The 18,192-nt window shown below is 41.4% G+C and overlaps 1 protein-coding gene across 3 annotated transcripts in view; it reads right to left on the bottom strand.

Annotated features, from left to right (window-relative positions):
- Positions 1–349: 349 nt before the first annotated feature.
- The window catches only part of ABHD6 (abhydrolase domain containing 6, acylglycerol lipase), a 69,873-nt gene continuing 52,030 nt past the window's right edge, over positions 350–18,192 (bottom strand). For all 3 annotated transcript variants that reach the window (XM_088134233.1, XM_088134234.1, XM_088134232.1), the window contains 7 exons: positions 15,597–15,753; positions 14,438–14,551; positions 11,540–11,672; positions 10,431–10,588; positions 7,826–7,880; positions 6,369–6,469; positions 350–3,085 (listed from right to left, as the gene is read on the bottom strand). In XM_088134233.1, coding sequence (XP_087990359.1) covers positions 2,909–3,085; positions 6,369–6,469; positions 7,826–7,880; positions 10,431–10,588; positions 11,540–11,672; positions 14,438–14,551; positions 15,597–15,753 — 895 coding nt within the window. In that variant the 3' untranslated portion in view covers positions 350–2,908. The remainder of the gene's footprint in view (positions 3,086–6,368; positions 6,470–7,825; positions 7,881–10,430; positions 10,589–11,539; positions 11,673–14,437; positions 14,552–15,596; positions 15,754–18,192) is intronic.

The following is an 18,192-nucleotide window of genomic DNA, read 5'->3' as shown; positions in this document are numbered from 1 at the left end:
TGGTACTGTATCAGCTCAAAACTACATTGATCTTTCACAAAATGTAATACCATAGAGACTTTCCAATTGGGGATTTCAGTCACTGTATCTACTCTTCTACAAGGGAATATTTTCTTCTTTCTCCACCTCCCACCCCAGCCTTGTAGTCAATAGTCTGTGACTACTGATCATGCAGTAGTCAACTTTACATTGTTTGGGGGGCAAAAGTGGGACAGTTGGTTATATACCACTATAGCAGACTCACTGGGTGGATTTCAATGTCCTGGCTATCAAGCAATGATACTTGCAATCTGAGCACCAGAAATAAAAGGAACGATAGGAAGAGAAAAATCACACATTCAAGACTTAAGACATTTCAATTATATTTTAATTGAGTCTTTCTGTGTACAGTACATTGGCTTCTGAGAACCATACCAAAAATTTACTTGTTCTCTGTTGGTTTTGTGTGGTTTTTAATCTCTACTTCTAGAAATATTGATCAGTTATTGAACAAAATGCACAGGTTCTTGTTTTTCCTCAATAAAAGATGAATTCCTCCACCCCCATTTGAGTAAAAGATAGACCATTCATGACTCTGTAATGAAAATGAATTGCAAGGTAATTTGAGTGGGATCCTGAATAGAAGTTTAAAATACAAGGAATTGGAATGACCGGAAGAAATCAGTCCCAAATAAAATATTTTAATTGGAACAAAATTATAGTATTATAAAATGGTGTCTCACTTCCTCAGTGGTTGTAAAATCAGAAACCACACCAGGTACAACATATTCTTTTAACGCTTCAACAAATACTAGTTTTGTTCAAAGTCCAATTATTTTGGAAGCAGGTCGCTCATTTAACTGCCATTCTAAAATATGCAATGGGTATAGACTATAAATACCCAATATATTGCAAATTATTACTCAATGGAGCAACAGCATTCATTGAATGTTTCTTGGTGAGAGGGTTTTTCACAAACCTCCATGTATAGGAAAAGTACAGTTACAAGGATGTAACAAGTCCAGATTTCTAAATCTGATACAGAATTTTTGTTCACTAAAGAATTGCACTCGGAAATTAGAACAAATACCCCAGAAAAGGAATACTGTATGCTTTATATTCTTTAGCCATTAATTTAAAAGCAGAGTATGCTGAAGATTGATAAATAATTCACTTTGTAAGAATTTGGTGAGCATAACAAATAAACCTTTAGAATACCTTAATTCTATATTGGTACCCATTTCAGTTCTACTCTTTCTCCACCCAAGCATTACAATTCACAGAATTCACAGAATTCATTACGTAAATAATTTACTCAGCAGAACACTTAATTAAAAGGTGCGGCAGGGGGAGCTGAGAAGGCCGTTCAGACCAACCCTAACCTGGATTTGATCACTTGTACATTTATTTACATACAGTGTTATTGCTTGGATCAGATACCATCTAGACCAGAGTTTCTCAACCTTGGCAACTTTAAGATGTGTGGACTTCAACTCCCAGAATTGGGAGTTGCTGGCTGGGGAATTCTGGGAGTTGGGAGTCCACACATCTTAAAGTTGCCAAGGTTGAGAAACACTGATCTAGACCGAAACAATGGCTCCAGAAATGGCTTTGGGACAGCTCCATTTACTTTATTAGCTGTACAGTAAGATTACTTTTCACAGGGAATTTGCTAGCCACTTACATCAGAAATAGCCACATTGACTTTAATGGAATTTAACTTCTGTGTATGTGTATGTCTGTGTGCATATGCAACCACACATTCACAAGTCTTATATTCAGTGACCTGCCCTTTAAGGGTTCCAGCTACTTCACAAGTGCCTGAATATTGCAATGAAAGAACATTTCACAATTATAATAAGTCCAGGTGACATCAATATTTCAATTTGCTCCTAAGGCAGCACATATGTACAAATGGAGCTGTAGAGGGATACAAAACCACATTCTTAATAAATCAAACACTGAAGACTTGTACCGCATCTGCAAAACTTTCATACCCTTAAAATGTAGTGCATGCCTTTCTTCTCTGCTGAAATCATAAATTAATATAAACAGTATTTCAATGAACGTCTGGATCATCCAAGCCTTTTGCCACAACACTCCATCATGCAAAGTCATATATATTAAGAGATGGAAGCTCACTTTAGCTGTCACTCTATGAACTTTTGCTCTGTGCCATTTTTCCTACATATTTGAAGTAAATGTCAATTGCTACCTACCTTCCAATTAACCGGGTATTATGCCAGATCACATGGAGTCACTGCATAAACCTAGAAGTGGCCAATGCATTCCATGATACAGAATTGTCTGACTCCAATCACAGTTTAGTTTTTATAAATATATCAATATTGATTCTAAACGGAAGGCAGGATGTACATTTTTTGGATAACATAGAACCCATGTAAGAATCTGTCCCACAAGGATTTGCCCCTTTTGCAATTTTTCTCTGATGTTTCGAGTTACAGTTCAGTGGAACATTACCAGAGATAGACTGGGAAAGGGGCAAACTAACAACAGAAGGTAGTGCTTTTTTTCTACTTTACCTAGCTAGTAAGTATGTTATCCAGTACAAATTGGATATTTTAAAATATGTGATTGTTATCAAAAACCAAGGATTGTTTTTTTGGGGGGGGGGGAGTTGAGTTATACATCTATCTTATAAGTCTTTCACTGTTCCTCAAAATATCTAGAAATGCAGATTTTTATTAGACTTTATCATTAGCATATATATGTGAAGGCCGTTCAGTATCCCAGAGTCATTGCACTGATAGACTTCTAAATTAAATATATGAATAATTCAGATTTCTTCAGGGATTTTGGCACAATCACCAAGTTCTGTATAATAAGATCCCTGAGAATTGATTAAATTAGCAGTATTTCCTCCCAACTGAAACATCTAAGCTTAAGGGTTCAACCCCATAGGAAAAGTTCAGGCCAGTTTCTTATTATTCTCAGCATTCTGTACAGTGGTTAAGAAATCCAGAATAAGCTTTGCTGTTTTTCTGGGCCGTTCCACGACTATACTGTGCCCACAATTTTCCAGAATGTGTACTTGGGCATCAAGGATTGATTTTGCTAAAATGTCTGCTCCTGAAACATCCAGCACCTAGAGAGAAAAAGATACCATGAAAAACTGACCCCCATATTGGCGGCATCCCAGAATTCATCAAGATACTCTGAGCTGTCTCAGCACCACTTCTGGCTCACAAAGGGACCGATTTGGCTGCCCAAAGCAATCAGTAAGACAAAAAATGTAATACAATTTGCCACCATTTTGACATTTCTTTCCATAAATGGAATTGTTGCTCTCCATGGAACACCTTGATATATGAAGTATCTTTTACTGCCCAGTTCTCGGGGTTCAAAAACACCGCAGGCTGTTGGAGATTGTTCACGCTTGTTCCAGTTGGGTTGGTTGACAGAAGAAAGAATTAGGGATTTTGAAGAAATCTGCTGGAGACTATGACTTCTCACACTGTGTATCGTTATATACTTAGACCCATTCTGATACAGGTTCATCCAGCAATTCCCTCTTTTCCCCCTTATTTCCTTCACATAAAATCATCTCCCCCTGTTTGCAATCATTTCCTCCTACTTCTTCACTGTCCCCTCATTTCCTTCCTGCAGTCACATTTGTTCGCTATTTTCTTAAGCCTGTTTGCAAGTCAGAGAATAGCATCGCTCCTTGTCATTGTCATGGCAACATCTCTCTCTCTAGCTACAGAGCTTAGTGGTAAATGATATCTTTGCTCCCAGAAGAATATAACAGATGGTGAATTGACATTCACCCCAATCCTGCCCCTCTTTCATGCTGTCCTCCATCACCCTGCCCAGCTGGATAATACAAGTGTAGAAGTTTTCATCCAGTTTATGGAATTCTTCTACCTGGGCTGACTCGTTTACTTTCACAACATTAGCCCCTCCAGGTATCTAGAACATACAGATTCAGATCTGCTGTCTCCATCCAAATGAGCCACAGATCAATGGGTGTGTCCACGTGCTGAGCCTACATGGGTCTTTAAATCAGGGCCACTCCCTGCTCTGCTCTCCCATGGCATTTCCTCCAAACAAAACTGTATCCAGGTAAGATGGAGATGTTTCGTTTTGGTTTCAGTAGTGCATATGCTAGATATTTTATATAAAATATCTTTGACAACAACACAGTGCAGTCTAGTTTATACATTTTACACTATGAAAATGTCACAGCTCCTGCCCAATCTTGGCTGATCTTGAAAAGCTAAGCAGGTCTGCCCTGGTTAGTATTTGGATGAGAAACTGCCAGGAAACCCCACCACTAGAGTGGTCAGAAAAAGCCCCGAAGGAAGGCAATGCCAAAATTCTTTAGTGTTCTTGTGAAGAAAGCACCATGGCAAGTCCCTGTAGTTACCAGGAATGGAACTCAGTTCAAGGTAGACTTTACTTTTCTTATGCATGCTAACTTTTAAACTGTCCTCAAGCTATTGCTGCTCAATCCTTTAGCAGCTCTGCAATTGTAATATAATCCCCATGGTAACAAGGACCCTGCTTGTTCTTTTTTCTGAGGCAAGGCTGTGTGAAGAAACTAACAAGGTCTGCCATCCTGTTACATGGTCACCCAGAGACATCATCTGTACTTAGAAGGCAGTAAACTGGTCTGGGAAAGTGCTGATCTGGAGCAGTCAAACTTTTTTTCCACACACACAAAATACAGTTCTTACTGGTGGGAACAGAAAATTGAAAAGGTAGAGATGGAGGGAGGTATGGGTGGAGTGCTACCATCAATCATGTGGTGAGCAGTGGGAGATACGGTGGGAATCTGAGGATGGCCCACTCTTGGGGTTGACAGGTTGGACGACCTGGGTGGACCCAGGAAGCAGCTCTGACAGCTTATTTGTGTGCCAGTTGCACCTATTCTTGGGTCAAGGGGCCCTCCTCATGGTCTCTCATGCCTTTGTCACCTCACAGTCAGACTACTGCAATGCTGCGATGGAATGGAATTATGAAGGCCAAGCTCAGGGAGACAAACATTTTCTTAGCTCGCCAGAACCGTGTGGGAGGATCAAGAGGATGAGACTGGCACCTCCCTGAGGAATTCACAGTGTTGTGGCTGGAGGACTTTGGGAACTGGGGTTGAATCTGGGAAGATTCTTGCTGGAGCTTGTAGCTAATAAACATAGCTGGACTGAATTAGCATTGTCTCTTGGAGTTCCTTGGGCTAGGCCTGACATCAGTCTTCCCAGACTCAAACCCTAGTTCCCAAAGTCCTCCAGCCACAACACTGTGAATTCCTCAGGGAGGTGCCAGTCTCATCCTCTTGATCCTCCCACACGGTTCTGGCGAGCTAAGAAAATGTTTGTCTCCCTGAGCTTGGCCTTCATAATTCCATTCCACCACAAATGCAGACTACATGGGCTGCCCACGAAGGCCACAATTATAGCTGGTCCAGAACACAGAAGCATGAGCAGTGATGGGCAAGCCTCACTATGCCCATGTCACACTCTTGCTACATGAGCTGCACTGGGTGTACACTGGCTTCCAAGTGCAGTTCAAGATGCTGGCTATCCATATATAAAGTTCCATATGGCATAGAGCTTACTTACCTGTCCTCTGTAGTGTCTACCTGTTTTATTTGCTCCAAAAGAGCTGGCCTGCTCCAACTCCCATCAGTTAAAGAGCGCTATCTAGCAGGGCCCAGAAGCCTTCTGTGTTGCTGCACCTGCCCTTTGGAACAGCATCCCCTGGGAGGTCTACATGGCCCCCATCTTGCCTGCCTTTAGGTGATCTTTGAAGTTGATTGTGCCCCCAGGCCTGGGGCCAGGTGAGTTGGTGGGTCCCCTTTTAGTGATGGCTGTAGTGGAGGTATGGTGCGTCATTTGATGGTTGTAATGGAGGTATGGTGCGTCTTTTGACCAGCATGTATGGTGGGTTTCCCTTCAAACACCAGTTACGTTTGATGCTTTGTTGGGTGTTGTTTCCTATTTTAGTGTGTTTTTAGTCTGTGAAACCACCCAGAGTCATTTTGGAGTAGGGCAGCCTAGGAATGTGAAGAAAGTGGCAAATAATATCCTGGAAAAGGGGAGAGAAACTGAGAACCTATGAATTTTCAGGCTACACATTGCTTGAAATCCAATAGGAAGTCAGGGAGATAGGTTGTATAATTCTAAAACTGCTTCATCTTTGGAGTTAAAATGCCACTGGATTGCAACACGTAACTCAATACCATACAGAAAAATGGTCACAGATATAATGTGGTGAAAAATATCGATAGAATATTGTGAGGCAAATGGAATAAGGAAAATAGGTTGGGGCACACACTGTGTGTTTCACAAGCGGACGAATCATCCCTATACTAAAGAAAAGGCTAATACAGACTGGCCTTGGTTCAACAACTGGAAGGGAAACTGATGTACCTGATCTTGCTTTCCCCAGATGATCTGTGTTGCGGCTTTGATCTTGCTCATGTTGTCATAAAGGCAAGTTTGTGACTTTTCCTCTGTAATCTCTAAAAATACTTTACAGAAGAGAAAAAGAAGTGAGGGGGAGAGAAGGAAATCAGTCCAAGAGCAACATGGAATTTCAATTATGAGGAAACAGACTTCAAGATTTTCACCCAGAAAGAAAATAATGGCAACAGACTGTTGTCAGTGAGATAGCAGAAACAAGGAAAGTAATTCCTGAGGCTAGTAATGGGGGGGGGGGGGGGGCTACACAGGCAGAGGCACACAAAAGTTTTTTCAGAGAATTTGCTGGCTGGCTTCACAAGACACACTTAGCAAGGTCAGCTGAGGACCCAACAGTGCCAGAGCAAGGAGGGCGTGTGGGTAAGTCCTTAGTTTACGATCCTATGCATTGGGCAAACCCACAAAATATGCTACTTCAGTAACCAAGCTAAGAGGATGAAGGTACAAGCCCAGCCATTCATTTACTGATTGACTCTGGTGCAGCAAAATTACTTTTGTTGAGATGAATCTTCTTCTGTGGTTGCAACCCAAACCACTGTTCCCATGGCCATTTCTCCACCTTCTCGCAGTCTCAGGTTCACTCTTAGTTGCACATCATGCATTTGTATACCAATAGAAAAGTGAGGGGGCGGCAGTGAAATGGCATGTAAAAACACACTGCATCATTTTCAAAGTTTTTAACATGTGTAGTCCCTCAAAATGAGAGATGCGCTCAAAGCTAGAACCAAATTTCAGTGAACAAAGAAAGCACACTAGCAATGGTTAGCAGAGGCTTCAGAAATCAAATGCACTGAAACACCAGCTTCAGATTTCTTCTGCCCAGCTCCCCAAAGCTAGAAATCTCTGTTTGGTTATTGTTTTATGTTATGGAGCTTCCATCCAGTGTTATGGGATTCTAGTCCTTTAAATATGCAGACCTTTTAAAGAAACTCTAAAATTATTTTTATATTAAACTGTTTTAATTTTTGTCAGCTATTGGTCATAACCCAATCTACCTCACAGGGTTGTTGTTACAGGGGGAAAATATAGGAGGAGGGAGCACTATGTATGCCACCTTGAGCTTCCTGTGTTCAAAAGACAGGACATAAGTCTTTTAAATAAACATTCAACCCTGTTTAGACATTGTTTCATTAATGAAAAGCAAGCTGGATTTTTTTTAGATGAAGGCTGATTAATAAATGAATCAAATGTCCTCGATCAGAGGCATCAGCAGAATCTGATGATTTCATCAGAATGACAAAATGAAAGTTGTCCCATTGCAATGCAGATTCAGCCCCTTTGATACATGCCTGTGATGTCACAGTGCATGTAGAAAAGGGGCGGAGCAATTTGCCTTTCTGGAACCCCTCTGCAAACGCTGCTGTCTCCAACTCAAACCCAAAAGAAAATTAATACCAGGCACTTACATTTTCGATAGAAGTCATTGTGTGGGATGCGAACGTCAACCAGGCCCTGCAGAATCTATGAATACATAAAGGGGTATTAAAAAATGAGGCCAGGGCGTGCCATTGCCCCTTTATAAAAAAGCTCATTCTGTTGTTCATTTATTCATTTCCAGGAGCTTGCTGGGCATCTACTGACAATCAGACTCTTGAACACTCAGGTTTGCAGTCGCTGTGTTAAATAGCCCGATTAAGGGATAGTCTCTTTAAAGACTTATGGCAGCAAAGGACTGTGGCAGGGAAATGTGGAAAACAGAGGCCTATTGTATGTCTAGAGAATATTTAAATAAAAGAGTTTCACATGCCTGGTAAGTAAAAAAGGAAAATGCATCTTCCATATAGGAAAGTTAGAATCATCTATCAGAAAGATAGCTAGGAACAAGGAAAGTTAATCAAGGCTTCATCCATTAGAAAATCTTCCCCACATCTTGATTTTGTATAAACCTTCACATTTTGTAGATCTTGCATAACCCATATATTTAATTAAGTCAGATTTGCATGCACTTACAATGAAGAGTCTAACTTTTAAATGGCCGTATAGTCCCCTTTTTTTTATTTTTATTTTTTCCTTTAAAAAAATTGTCCCTCCAATGTAGCACATAACAAGCGCTTTTCTTTCTAACACCCACATGGCTGCTAAATGTTCAGGACAGCAGAATCAATTAGAGGAAAAAATGAAACGGCTCTCACAAGTTGACAAGGGCTGTCAATTCACAGTAGGTTGCAAACTTAATTCCTGGTATTTCCAGCTGGCAAAGGCTTTCTGTGTGAAACACTGAAGAAACATTGGCACTAAGTTAAAGTAGTCTGACTCCATTTAAAGCAGCTTCCTATATCCCTCACTCTGATCCTCATTTGTGTTACTATCCAAAAATAAGCAGCCCAAACGCTGATATCTGGAAGTAAAAACCTTTGTTGAAGGTTTGCCTTACAGGTTAATAATGAAAAATTCCATCTATCTCATGGCATTTGATATCATAGCTGAAAGACTCAGAAGCTAGAAAGCGGAACAGAAGGCTCGCAAAGGTATGCTATTCCCAAGCCTGATGAGGTAGAAGTCATACAATAAACCCTCCCAGGAATTCTCTACATATTGCTGAAGTAGGTGGCAAAAACAGGGTTACAGGTAGCTCTCAGGTTATGTCCATTCATTCAGCGACCATTCAAAGTTACAACGGCGCTAAATGAGGGGGACTTAAGACGGCTCCTCGAGTTCCAGACATCACAGCATCCCCACAGTCACAGGATTAAAATCTGGGCACTTGGTGTCTGGCTCATGATTGCAACATTGCAGCAAGCCATGGTCACATGTTTGCAATTTCCAGTGTTCCCTGCCAGCTTCCCACAAGCAAAGTCAATGGGGAAGCAGGCAGGAAGTCATAAGTCGCAATCACATGAGGTCCTTGCTTAATGATCCGCGTGATCCTCATTTAATGATGGCAACCAGAACTGTGAGAATTGCCGTCACTAAGCCACATGTTCACATGACATAGCACTTTACAACTGCATTGCTTAGCAGCAGAGTTCCCAGTCCCAAATGCCACTGTAACCCGAGGACTACCTGTGTTGATTCTTGTGGCAATTTTACATGTCTACAGATATCTGCTCAACCGCCAGGCAGATATCCAGAGTCCCACCATCCAGGGCCACTCAAAATGAAGTTCCACGCTTCTTTTTTAAGGAGAGGGAGAAGGAAAGGGAGGAGAACCAACCATCTTTCTCTATGCTGCTTTTCCTGCCCCACCCCCACCCCAGAAAGAAACTGTCAAGCACAACTACAATTCTGTACACTCAAAACACTTTAAAAAGTTACAGGAAAGAGAGGAAAGGTGGTAATGTTGCTGGCCAAGAAAAGGATAGAAAGGAGTACGTGAGGGTTGTGTGACAGGAAGTGGGGGACCCCCGCATGTGTGTGAGAGAGAGAAAATGCTGGGGTAGAATTTATTTATGAGCCTGAATTAGCAGTGCCCTTGCACACACATCCAGTATTAAAAAGCACATGTGGCACACACTGTTACCACATCATCAGTTCAAGCCATTCAGTTGCAGGCAAATATGTGCTGTTTGCAAAATACTGCAACCTGTTAATTAAATTTTTCAGACAATACCAAGCCACCGTCCCAGCAAATGCTCACTGAAGTAGCCTTGTGAGTTCAATAAAATTTCTAGTTACTACTCATAAATAACAATATTCATACAGTAGTATTAATTGGTATTAAGTTCAAAAATATAAACTTTTTTCATACTACAAAATAAGTTAATGCCCTTTGCAACTTCTAATCAATGTCATATTAAGCAACAACTGTGTAATATAAGCAACTCTGTGTTCCTACATATATTAGAAATTATACTTAACACTGATATACAGTATATTTGCTATTTGAAAGGTTTAATTTACTTTAACCCTCACAGCATTAACAGCTTTCAGTTTCTACTGTATAGACACCACTGCACTTAGTTTTTATTTGTATTATACAATGTATTACTCGTATTCTACAATAAAACAACTAATTTGGAGGGAGGGGGGAATCCCAGTTAAAGATATCTTCCTATTATGCCACTTGCTTACTTGATGGGGCACCTTGAAGCGAACGTAAGAGCACAGTTTTAACATGTCTGCCATTTCTTCCGGAGTGGATGGAATTAAAGGAATCTGATCAATCCATTTCTTCTCCTTCAGCTCCTTCAGCTGTTTTATGAACTTGTTTTCTGTGAAATGTGGCAGACCTGTAGTGAGAGGGGAAGAAGCATTGTGTGCTAAGATCACAAAGCAATAGATTTTCCCAGTAACCCTGCCAGAGAAAATATGTAACTTTATTTCTTAAGCAACAGCTGGGGGGGGGGAGGAAGTGATAACAAGACCAGGCACCACATTACCCCTAAGGATTTAGTTGGCAATTCAGTTAAGTGCATGGAATTACAAATTCAATTAAAAGTATGGCTATTGGTGAACACAGTGAGCATTTATGAAGCATCTTCTGCTATAAAATTTATAGCAGAATAAATTAAACATAATCCCCCAAAATTCTCAGGCTAGCATATCTGGAGGACACCAAGCAGGGAAGGAAAGATCCAGAATGTTTCACCTGTGTTCATTTCCACTAACCACTGACTGCCCTTGGAAGAGAGAAGATGTGCTCCAAAATGTTTAACTTCCTGATATCAGATTATGACAAATGATATTCAAGCCACAGTCCAAATGTGGCCCTCTAGTCTTTGACGCTGTCTACAGCAGGATCCCAAGCTGTGACACTGAATTCAGTAACAAACCATTGAAATATTGAGGCAAGATATTTCCCCTTCAAAACTACAACATAAATATGTTGATCTTCTAATATAACCTTCCCCAACACTGAGAGCTCTTCAGCCAAATGGCCATTGGTGAAATTTCTAGGAGTTGAAGCTCATACTTCTGGAAGTCATCCAGCTTGGGGAAGTCTCCTTCAATGGGCTTAACACACTTATTGCACTAAAAGGGGGATGGGGGGGGGAACAAAAAATAATCAGGAAAAAAGTATGTTGGACCTCCCTGAACCACAGATGAAGTGAACTGCAAAAGATCAGGGTTAAAATTCATCTGCTTCTTCCTGGGATCTACCATGCAAACATAATTTTCTGGGTCCCATCCAATGCATTTCACTACTTTCTCAGAAGTCAGATTTCTTTTGCATCACTCACCTGCAGGGCATATAAGACTTAAGCTGCAGACCTCTGCTGGATACAGAGCAGCATAAACACCAGCCACATTTCCACCCATAGAAGTTCCAAGCAGATGAAATGGTTTTCGGTTCAGACTGATACATTCAACAAACTGAAAAATTAAAGGAGCGACCGTGTATCAGCATCCTGCAGGTCACAACTTGGGGAAGGATAGGGAAAGTTTATTTCAAGATCAGTGTGAAGGCAAACCATGACTGGATGCAGAAATTGTTTTACTCTGGGAGCTCTTTTTCAATTAAGAAATAATTGCTGTTGCTTATGAAAAGCTGTGCTGGATCAGGAAGAAGTAAATGTCCCCAAAGAGCAAACACTGCAAGTTTTAAAATGACAAAATCCTGTTAGCTTAGACCAGTATTTCTCAACCTTGGCAACTTTAAGACAGGTGGATTTCAACTCCGAGAATTCCCCAGCCAGCATTCCCAGAATTCTGGGAGTTGAAGTCCATCCGTCTTAAAGTTGCCAAGGTTGAGAAATACTGTCTTGGACCTTTGAAATCTCAGGATGTGACAGCTTCTGGCCAGGTTGTTTGGGCTCAGAAGCTAAGCAGGGTCAAGCCTGGTCTGTACTTGGATGGGAGACCTCCAGGGAATCCCAGAGCAGTGGACTCAACTGAGAAGTAATGAAAAGCATCCTGGAAGAAAGCACTTGCAAGTCATTTCTGTGCTGCTGCCAAGAAAGTACACAAACGTGTCCATAAAGTCATCAGAAGTCAAGCAGAATTTCTAGGAGGCTATTTATTTAACCAGGAAGACTTTTAAAAATACCATAAAGATATGAGGACTAAGATCCTTCTCTCTCTCTCTGTAAGTCCAATGAGACTCACTTCCTTAGCCCCATCCTCTATGTCAGTGTCATCTGTAGGGTTCAGTGTGTTGTATAAAGGAGACCTGGTGCTTGAGGTCAAAAGAAGGCCCTTTGATGAGCCAGGAGGAAGACTCACCATTCCCAGCACAACTCTCTCCCACCTGGTGGCCCTCCCACGTACCCCAGGCCACTCTCTCTCAAGTCAGAAACCAGCCAAATACTCTACCAAAGTTGGTGTAGGCATTTAGAAGTCAGCTAGCTACCCCAGAGAGCTAAATAGGCTTTAAGCACTACAAAGCAGATGCTCTGAGAAGCAGACTCTCTGGGCAACAGCTGGGGCTTGATCCAAGCTGCTGCCCCTTGTAGTCCACTGGTCAGAACAGGTGCTTCATTCTGCCCACTGGATGAACATCACTCATGCTATGTCCAGCTAGGGTTAGCCAGAAACTGAAACCAGTAAGTGTCACGGTTGCATGATGACCATTCTGTATTCACACAGGACACACACCCAGTTCTGGTTAAAAAAACTCCATGCATCAGGTAAAGAAGGTGTATGCACATTTACCCTAACCATCCAAAGCAGTGTGATTTATAATTGCAACTTATAGCTGCCTGCCATCTAGAGATGGGTGTGTGTGTGAAGGCCACTGCAGAAGACCCTCAAACACAGTGCTGTCCCTGTCAGTTAGGAGTGTAAAAAGAATGGCCCAGGGATACCCACAGTGGCCCACATTGACCTTCTGCCCCTCCATCTCTCAAACTCCCATACCATCTAGTAATAGTTATTTTTCCTTTCTTTAAAAAATAATTGCAGATGCACATATACAGGAAAAAAATACGCAGCATTTCCATTTGATTGTTGGTATTCTGTAGGGCAAGTAATCTATTTAAAAATAACAGATAAATTCAACGTGGCCCCACCCACTTTTGGAGTTTGGCCACTGACAAGCAAGTGGCATGGTGCTCGAGCCAAGAGCAATTGTTCCCCCTGCCCCACTGCATGCAAGTATCCTCTGATAATGACAGCCCCACCCTCTAGTTGTAGGTATGCTTGGAAGCAGCAGCAGGCAGCCGTTGTGGGAAATTTAAAATGGCTGCTCAGAGGCGTATCAATGTCACCGGCTCCTACCATCGTGTCCTGGCCTATCAGCTACCCAAGGAAGTGCCTTGTCTGTGGCTGTCCTAGCCCTTTGGAACAGCCTCCCCACTGTCATTTGGAGGGTTCCCACACTATTAATCTTCTGGAGGGCTGTGAAGGCCTGGCTTTTTGCCCAGGTATTGGGCTAGGACGGAAGTGAGCACAGCAAATGTAGAGTCAATGGGATGTCATGGCACCATGGTGCGAGTACAAGGCCTTTTGTGAGGTTTTCTGGTTTTATTTTTATTTTTGTTTCATGGAATATTGCTGTGAGCTGCCTAGGATGATCATGTATAAGCCAGGTGGCCATAAAAGTTTTCTCAATAAATAGATGGCAGATACATCTCTCTCCCAACAGCACTGGCTGACCTTCCAAAATGGCATCTTAAGTAATTTCTGAAGTGCTACAAGTTTGCCCCAAAAGACTAGTTGTAGCCTTCGTATGAACAGGAGAATTGAGAAGAAGTGACAGTGCTTTTGCATTGCTGACTGAAAACTTATCACCTGGAAAAGCCAGAAGTCAGAACTGGAAGCAGACGCTGGTGCTTGGGTTGGAAACGGTGACCTTCAGTGTTGCTCAAGACTGTTTATTTTATGACACACGCAAAATAAAGTCACAGTCTCCTTAGAGGAAGCACTTGACAACCAAGAATTTGGACTCTGTGCTTTGCTTCTGCGACACTTGTACTAAACTGGGTTTTAATACAGTTAAATTCCCTTACTCCCCAGCAAAGATGTGGCTTGTAGTCCAATGCATAGAGAACATACCAGGATAGAGAAGTCTGTGGTAACCTTTTTTTTCAGATATAATAGAAAATACTCCTCCCCATTCAAGCCCTGATTACTTCAAAACTGGAAGCTTTAAGAAACCAAAAGACTGCAACAATGTAGGGGGCCACTTCTGTAGACTTTACCTGGTGTATTCTTTTCACTTGTCCGCAGATGGAATAGTCATCGAGAGATGACCGAGTGGTACCCTCATGACCTGGCATATCAACACAAATCAAGTGAAGATTTTTTGGAAGAAACTGTGGAGAACAAACACAAGCAGAAGATATTTTATCATCAAAAACAAACTTGAGCAACATTCCAGCTATGACCATTATTGTAATACAATCCTGGTTTACACATTGTATTAAGCCACAGTTTATTTAACAATAGTTTACTGAAAACAACTGTAATTGGCTGAGTTTGTACAACATGCTAAGCCAAAATTAAGCAAAGCATATTTTGGCTTAGCACAACATGAAAATCTAGCCATGGAGTTCAACAGCCATGTATTGGCCACAGCTTGGCTCAGCACAAAGCATTCTGTAAAATAGGAAATGGCAACTCTTTCCCACTGGGAGGTTCCGTTCCAGGTCTGTGGGCCACATTTGGTCCTTTAGTTTCTCCTCCTGTACTGTAAAACATAACAGTCTTCTTACAAGAGAAAGCACAGTCATGCACACTCCATCAACCTCAAGTTCTTTATGTGAATCCATGCACCCAAACACATGGCAGTTTTTAAGACACATTAAGTAGATTTTATGGCCCAAGAACTAAGTCAGGATGTCCTCTTTTCTGGGCTCAACATCATAATTCACTTCCAAACTTAGCAAAAAAGCAGCCACATCTGTACCTGAAGGATAGGTATGTGAATGAGTGACTATTCATATTTTCCACAGACCTAGTAGAACCAAACATGTTTGCGCAGGGTATCTGCCTTCCTACCGTAATACAGGGATGAAGACAGCAAAGGTATCTTCTTTTACCCATGCTTCCAGCTGGTGACCATCCTAACAAAATGTACATTATCATAACCCTGGGGTTGATTCATACACTATTTTTGAGAATACAAACCTACTGTTCTAACACAAATATGGATTGTTATATCACATAGCTACATTCCATGTTAATTTCAGCCATCCCATTGCAGGACGAGATAATAGCATGGGCCACACAATAAAGACATTTAGTACAGTGAAGGTCAGCTACACAAAAAAAGAAGATTGAAGATGACTCATCCATTGTTCAGGTGACACTTGAATTCCAAGGTGGAATTGTTTTACTGTCAGAGAAACAGAAACATACCTTGACAACAGAAAGCCACATATCTTTGTGGGCCGAGAACCCATGCAACATGAGTATGGATGGTCTGTGGCTGGGTCTTCCTCGGTAGGAATAGCAAAACTGGTAGTCACCACTATGCGCATATTTCACCTGCATGCCCAGGGCTCGACGCCAATACCTGATAACAGCAAAAAAAACATGACAAAGGAGAATTGCAATGCAATGTGTTCAGTCTGAATCTGGTTTTGCTTCTCCTCTCTTCTGCTTCCCATTGATCCAACACTATTCACCCCATGGCATGCTTCTACCAAGGTTTATGTTGTTGAACCAGCATGGTGATTATTATGGAATCAAAAAAAGGTTTAAAATTATAAGTTGTTCAATGCCAGTGTTAATTTACCAAAAATGATTCCTGTGATGCTGAGAATCTTCTATAAATATTGACTGTTCTAGAGATAATATAAATATCATATATAACAAAATATATATACAATGTAGTTGAATGGTAAAATCAGACACTGGACCACAGAGTGCATAGCTGATGCAAAACTGTCTGGGCACTCACTGGGTGCTTCTGTATCTGGAGCCTTCAATGCTTTCCTGTCCAAATTTCTAGGTTCCTCTTTGGATCTGCCTCCTGGTTGTTCTTCAGCCCTGACTTCTGGCTTACGGTCCCCTTACTGGACTCAGTCATGCCTATACTCATCACTAGTGTGCTGGCATGACCCTCTATAGCTTTTCTTTTTGTAAGCTTTTTGTAATTGTTGTAAATAAGTTAATCAAATACTTAGAAAAAAATTACATACATATGATTTATTCATTTCATCTAGGATGACAATGGAGGGTATATTGTCATCATTCCATATATATCGAATGGCTGACTTTTGAAATATTCTAGTATTTTAGGAGTGTAATCTTCTTGTCACAATTTCAATTTTGTAAATTAATAACATGGATTCAAATTCACTGATGTAATGTTTATTCAGATACAAATGAGACAGACCAAAGGTATTTTTGATTTATACTCTTAAAAGAGAGTTAAGATAGCCACTTCCTATATGCATTGCAGCATTAACAAAATATTAGCAAGTAGACTTGTTGGCAAGTTTTTTTAAAATATCTTTCTTGTTACATACCCTCTTTGTTATGGGGATATTCTCCTTTACTATCCTTTTGTTCTGCTGCCACCACTAAATCCCTCTGCTAGTTTAGAAATTCTTTAAGTCTCTAAGAATAGAACTGGGTAGAGAAGATGGGAGATAGCATAGATACTTGGATAACATAGGAACAAAGAAAAAATGGACTTTTACTGAATAACTAAAAATAGGGACCTTGAACAATTGTCTATAACCTGTCAATATTAACCTACATGAGCACTAAAAATATCCCTAACCTGCCTCCTGACAGGGGGATGTATTTCCAAGCTGGGACTCCAAAGGTGTCCAAAGTGTGGGTGAGTCAAAAAAGTCAAGATGTTGGCCATGGCCACACTATTGTAGCCCTCTCTCTTTTATATGTGCGTTGTGCATGTGGTGCATGTAAAAAACAGTACAGGGCTTTAATAACATAGTCATGGCTGCCATCTTGGCTTTTTTGCCCCCCTGCCCCTGAAGATGCCCCTGATAAAACTCTGAGCCTTCCTCACATCTCTTCTTCCACATAGACATCCCAAATACCCTTCTATGGTTCACGCCTCCTGTTGGAATATAAACTAGTGTGCCAGCCTTTGATTGGCAGCTCTACCACCGAATCATCACACACTTGCCCTTGCAGGAGCCATTAGATTAATTAGTAGCTCCAAGGGGAATGATAAAGCTGTCAGGAGGGTCAGGGAGGGTAAATCAACAGGAATCTCAACTCATTGTTCCCAAACCCCAATCAAATCCTATGCACCAGAACACACTGATCTCTGGGATACCACAGGCAGTTTAAGATATATCTGATAAGGCTGCCATTAAATGAAAGTGGGATCCAAAGGACTGAGATCTCCTAAAGTATATGATCTCAATCACTTTTTGTACCCTGGAGGTCCTGTTTTAAGATTTATAACATCACGTCTTGAGTCTTCTTTACGCAAGGGAGAATTTGTTTCTATGTACTGTCAAAGGCTTTCACGGCCAGAATACAATGGCTGGTGTGGGTCTTCCGGGTTGTGTGGCCATGTTCTGGAAGTTTTGTTTCCTAATGTTTCGCCAGCATCTGTGACCGGCATCTTCAGAGAGCAGGAGCACAGACAGGAGCAGTTCTCTCTGTGCCCAGGATGATGTGACCCTTTTGTGGGTATTTATAGAGATCTGAAAGGGGGGGTTGGGGGGGTGGGTGGGAGGGTTAGGGGGTTGGGTTAACGAGTGGTTGCTTGTTTTGGTGTCAGATTATGTGTGTATCATACACACATATTCTGACACCAAAACAAGCAGCCACTCGTTAACCCAAATCCCACCCCCCAACCCCCCACCATACACCCACAATCCCCCACCTTCAGATCTCTATAAATACCCACAAAAGGGTCACATCATCCTGGGCACAGAGAGAACTGCTCCTGTCTGTGCTCCTGCTCTCTGAAGATGCCGGTCACAGATGCTGGCGAAACATTAGGAAACAAAACTTCCAGAACATG

Source organism: Python bivittatus, unplaced genomic scaffold (genome assembly GCF_059951505.1).
Source record: "Python bivittatus isolate LINGU-HERP-01145 unplaced genomic scaffold, Pbiv_v1 ctg000080_np1212, whole genome shotgun sequence".
NCBI lineage: Eukaryota > Metazoa > Chordata > Lepidosauria > Squamata > Pythonidae > Python > Python bivittatus.
The sequence above is the reverse complement of the archived record's forward strand: the minus strand, read 5'-3'. Positions and strand labels throughout refer to the sequence as shown.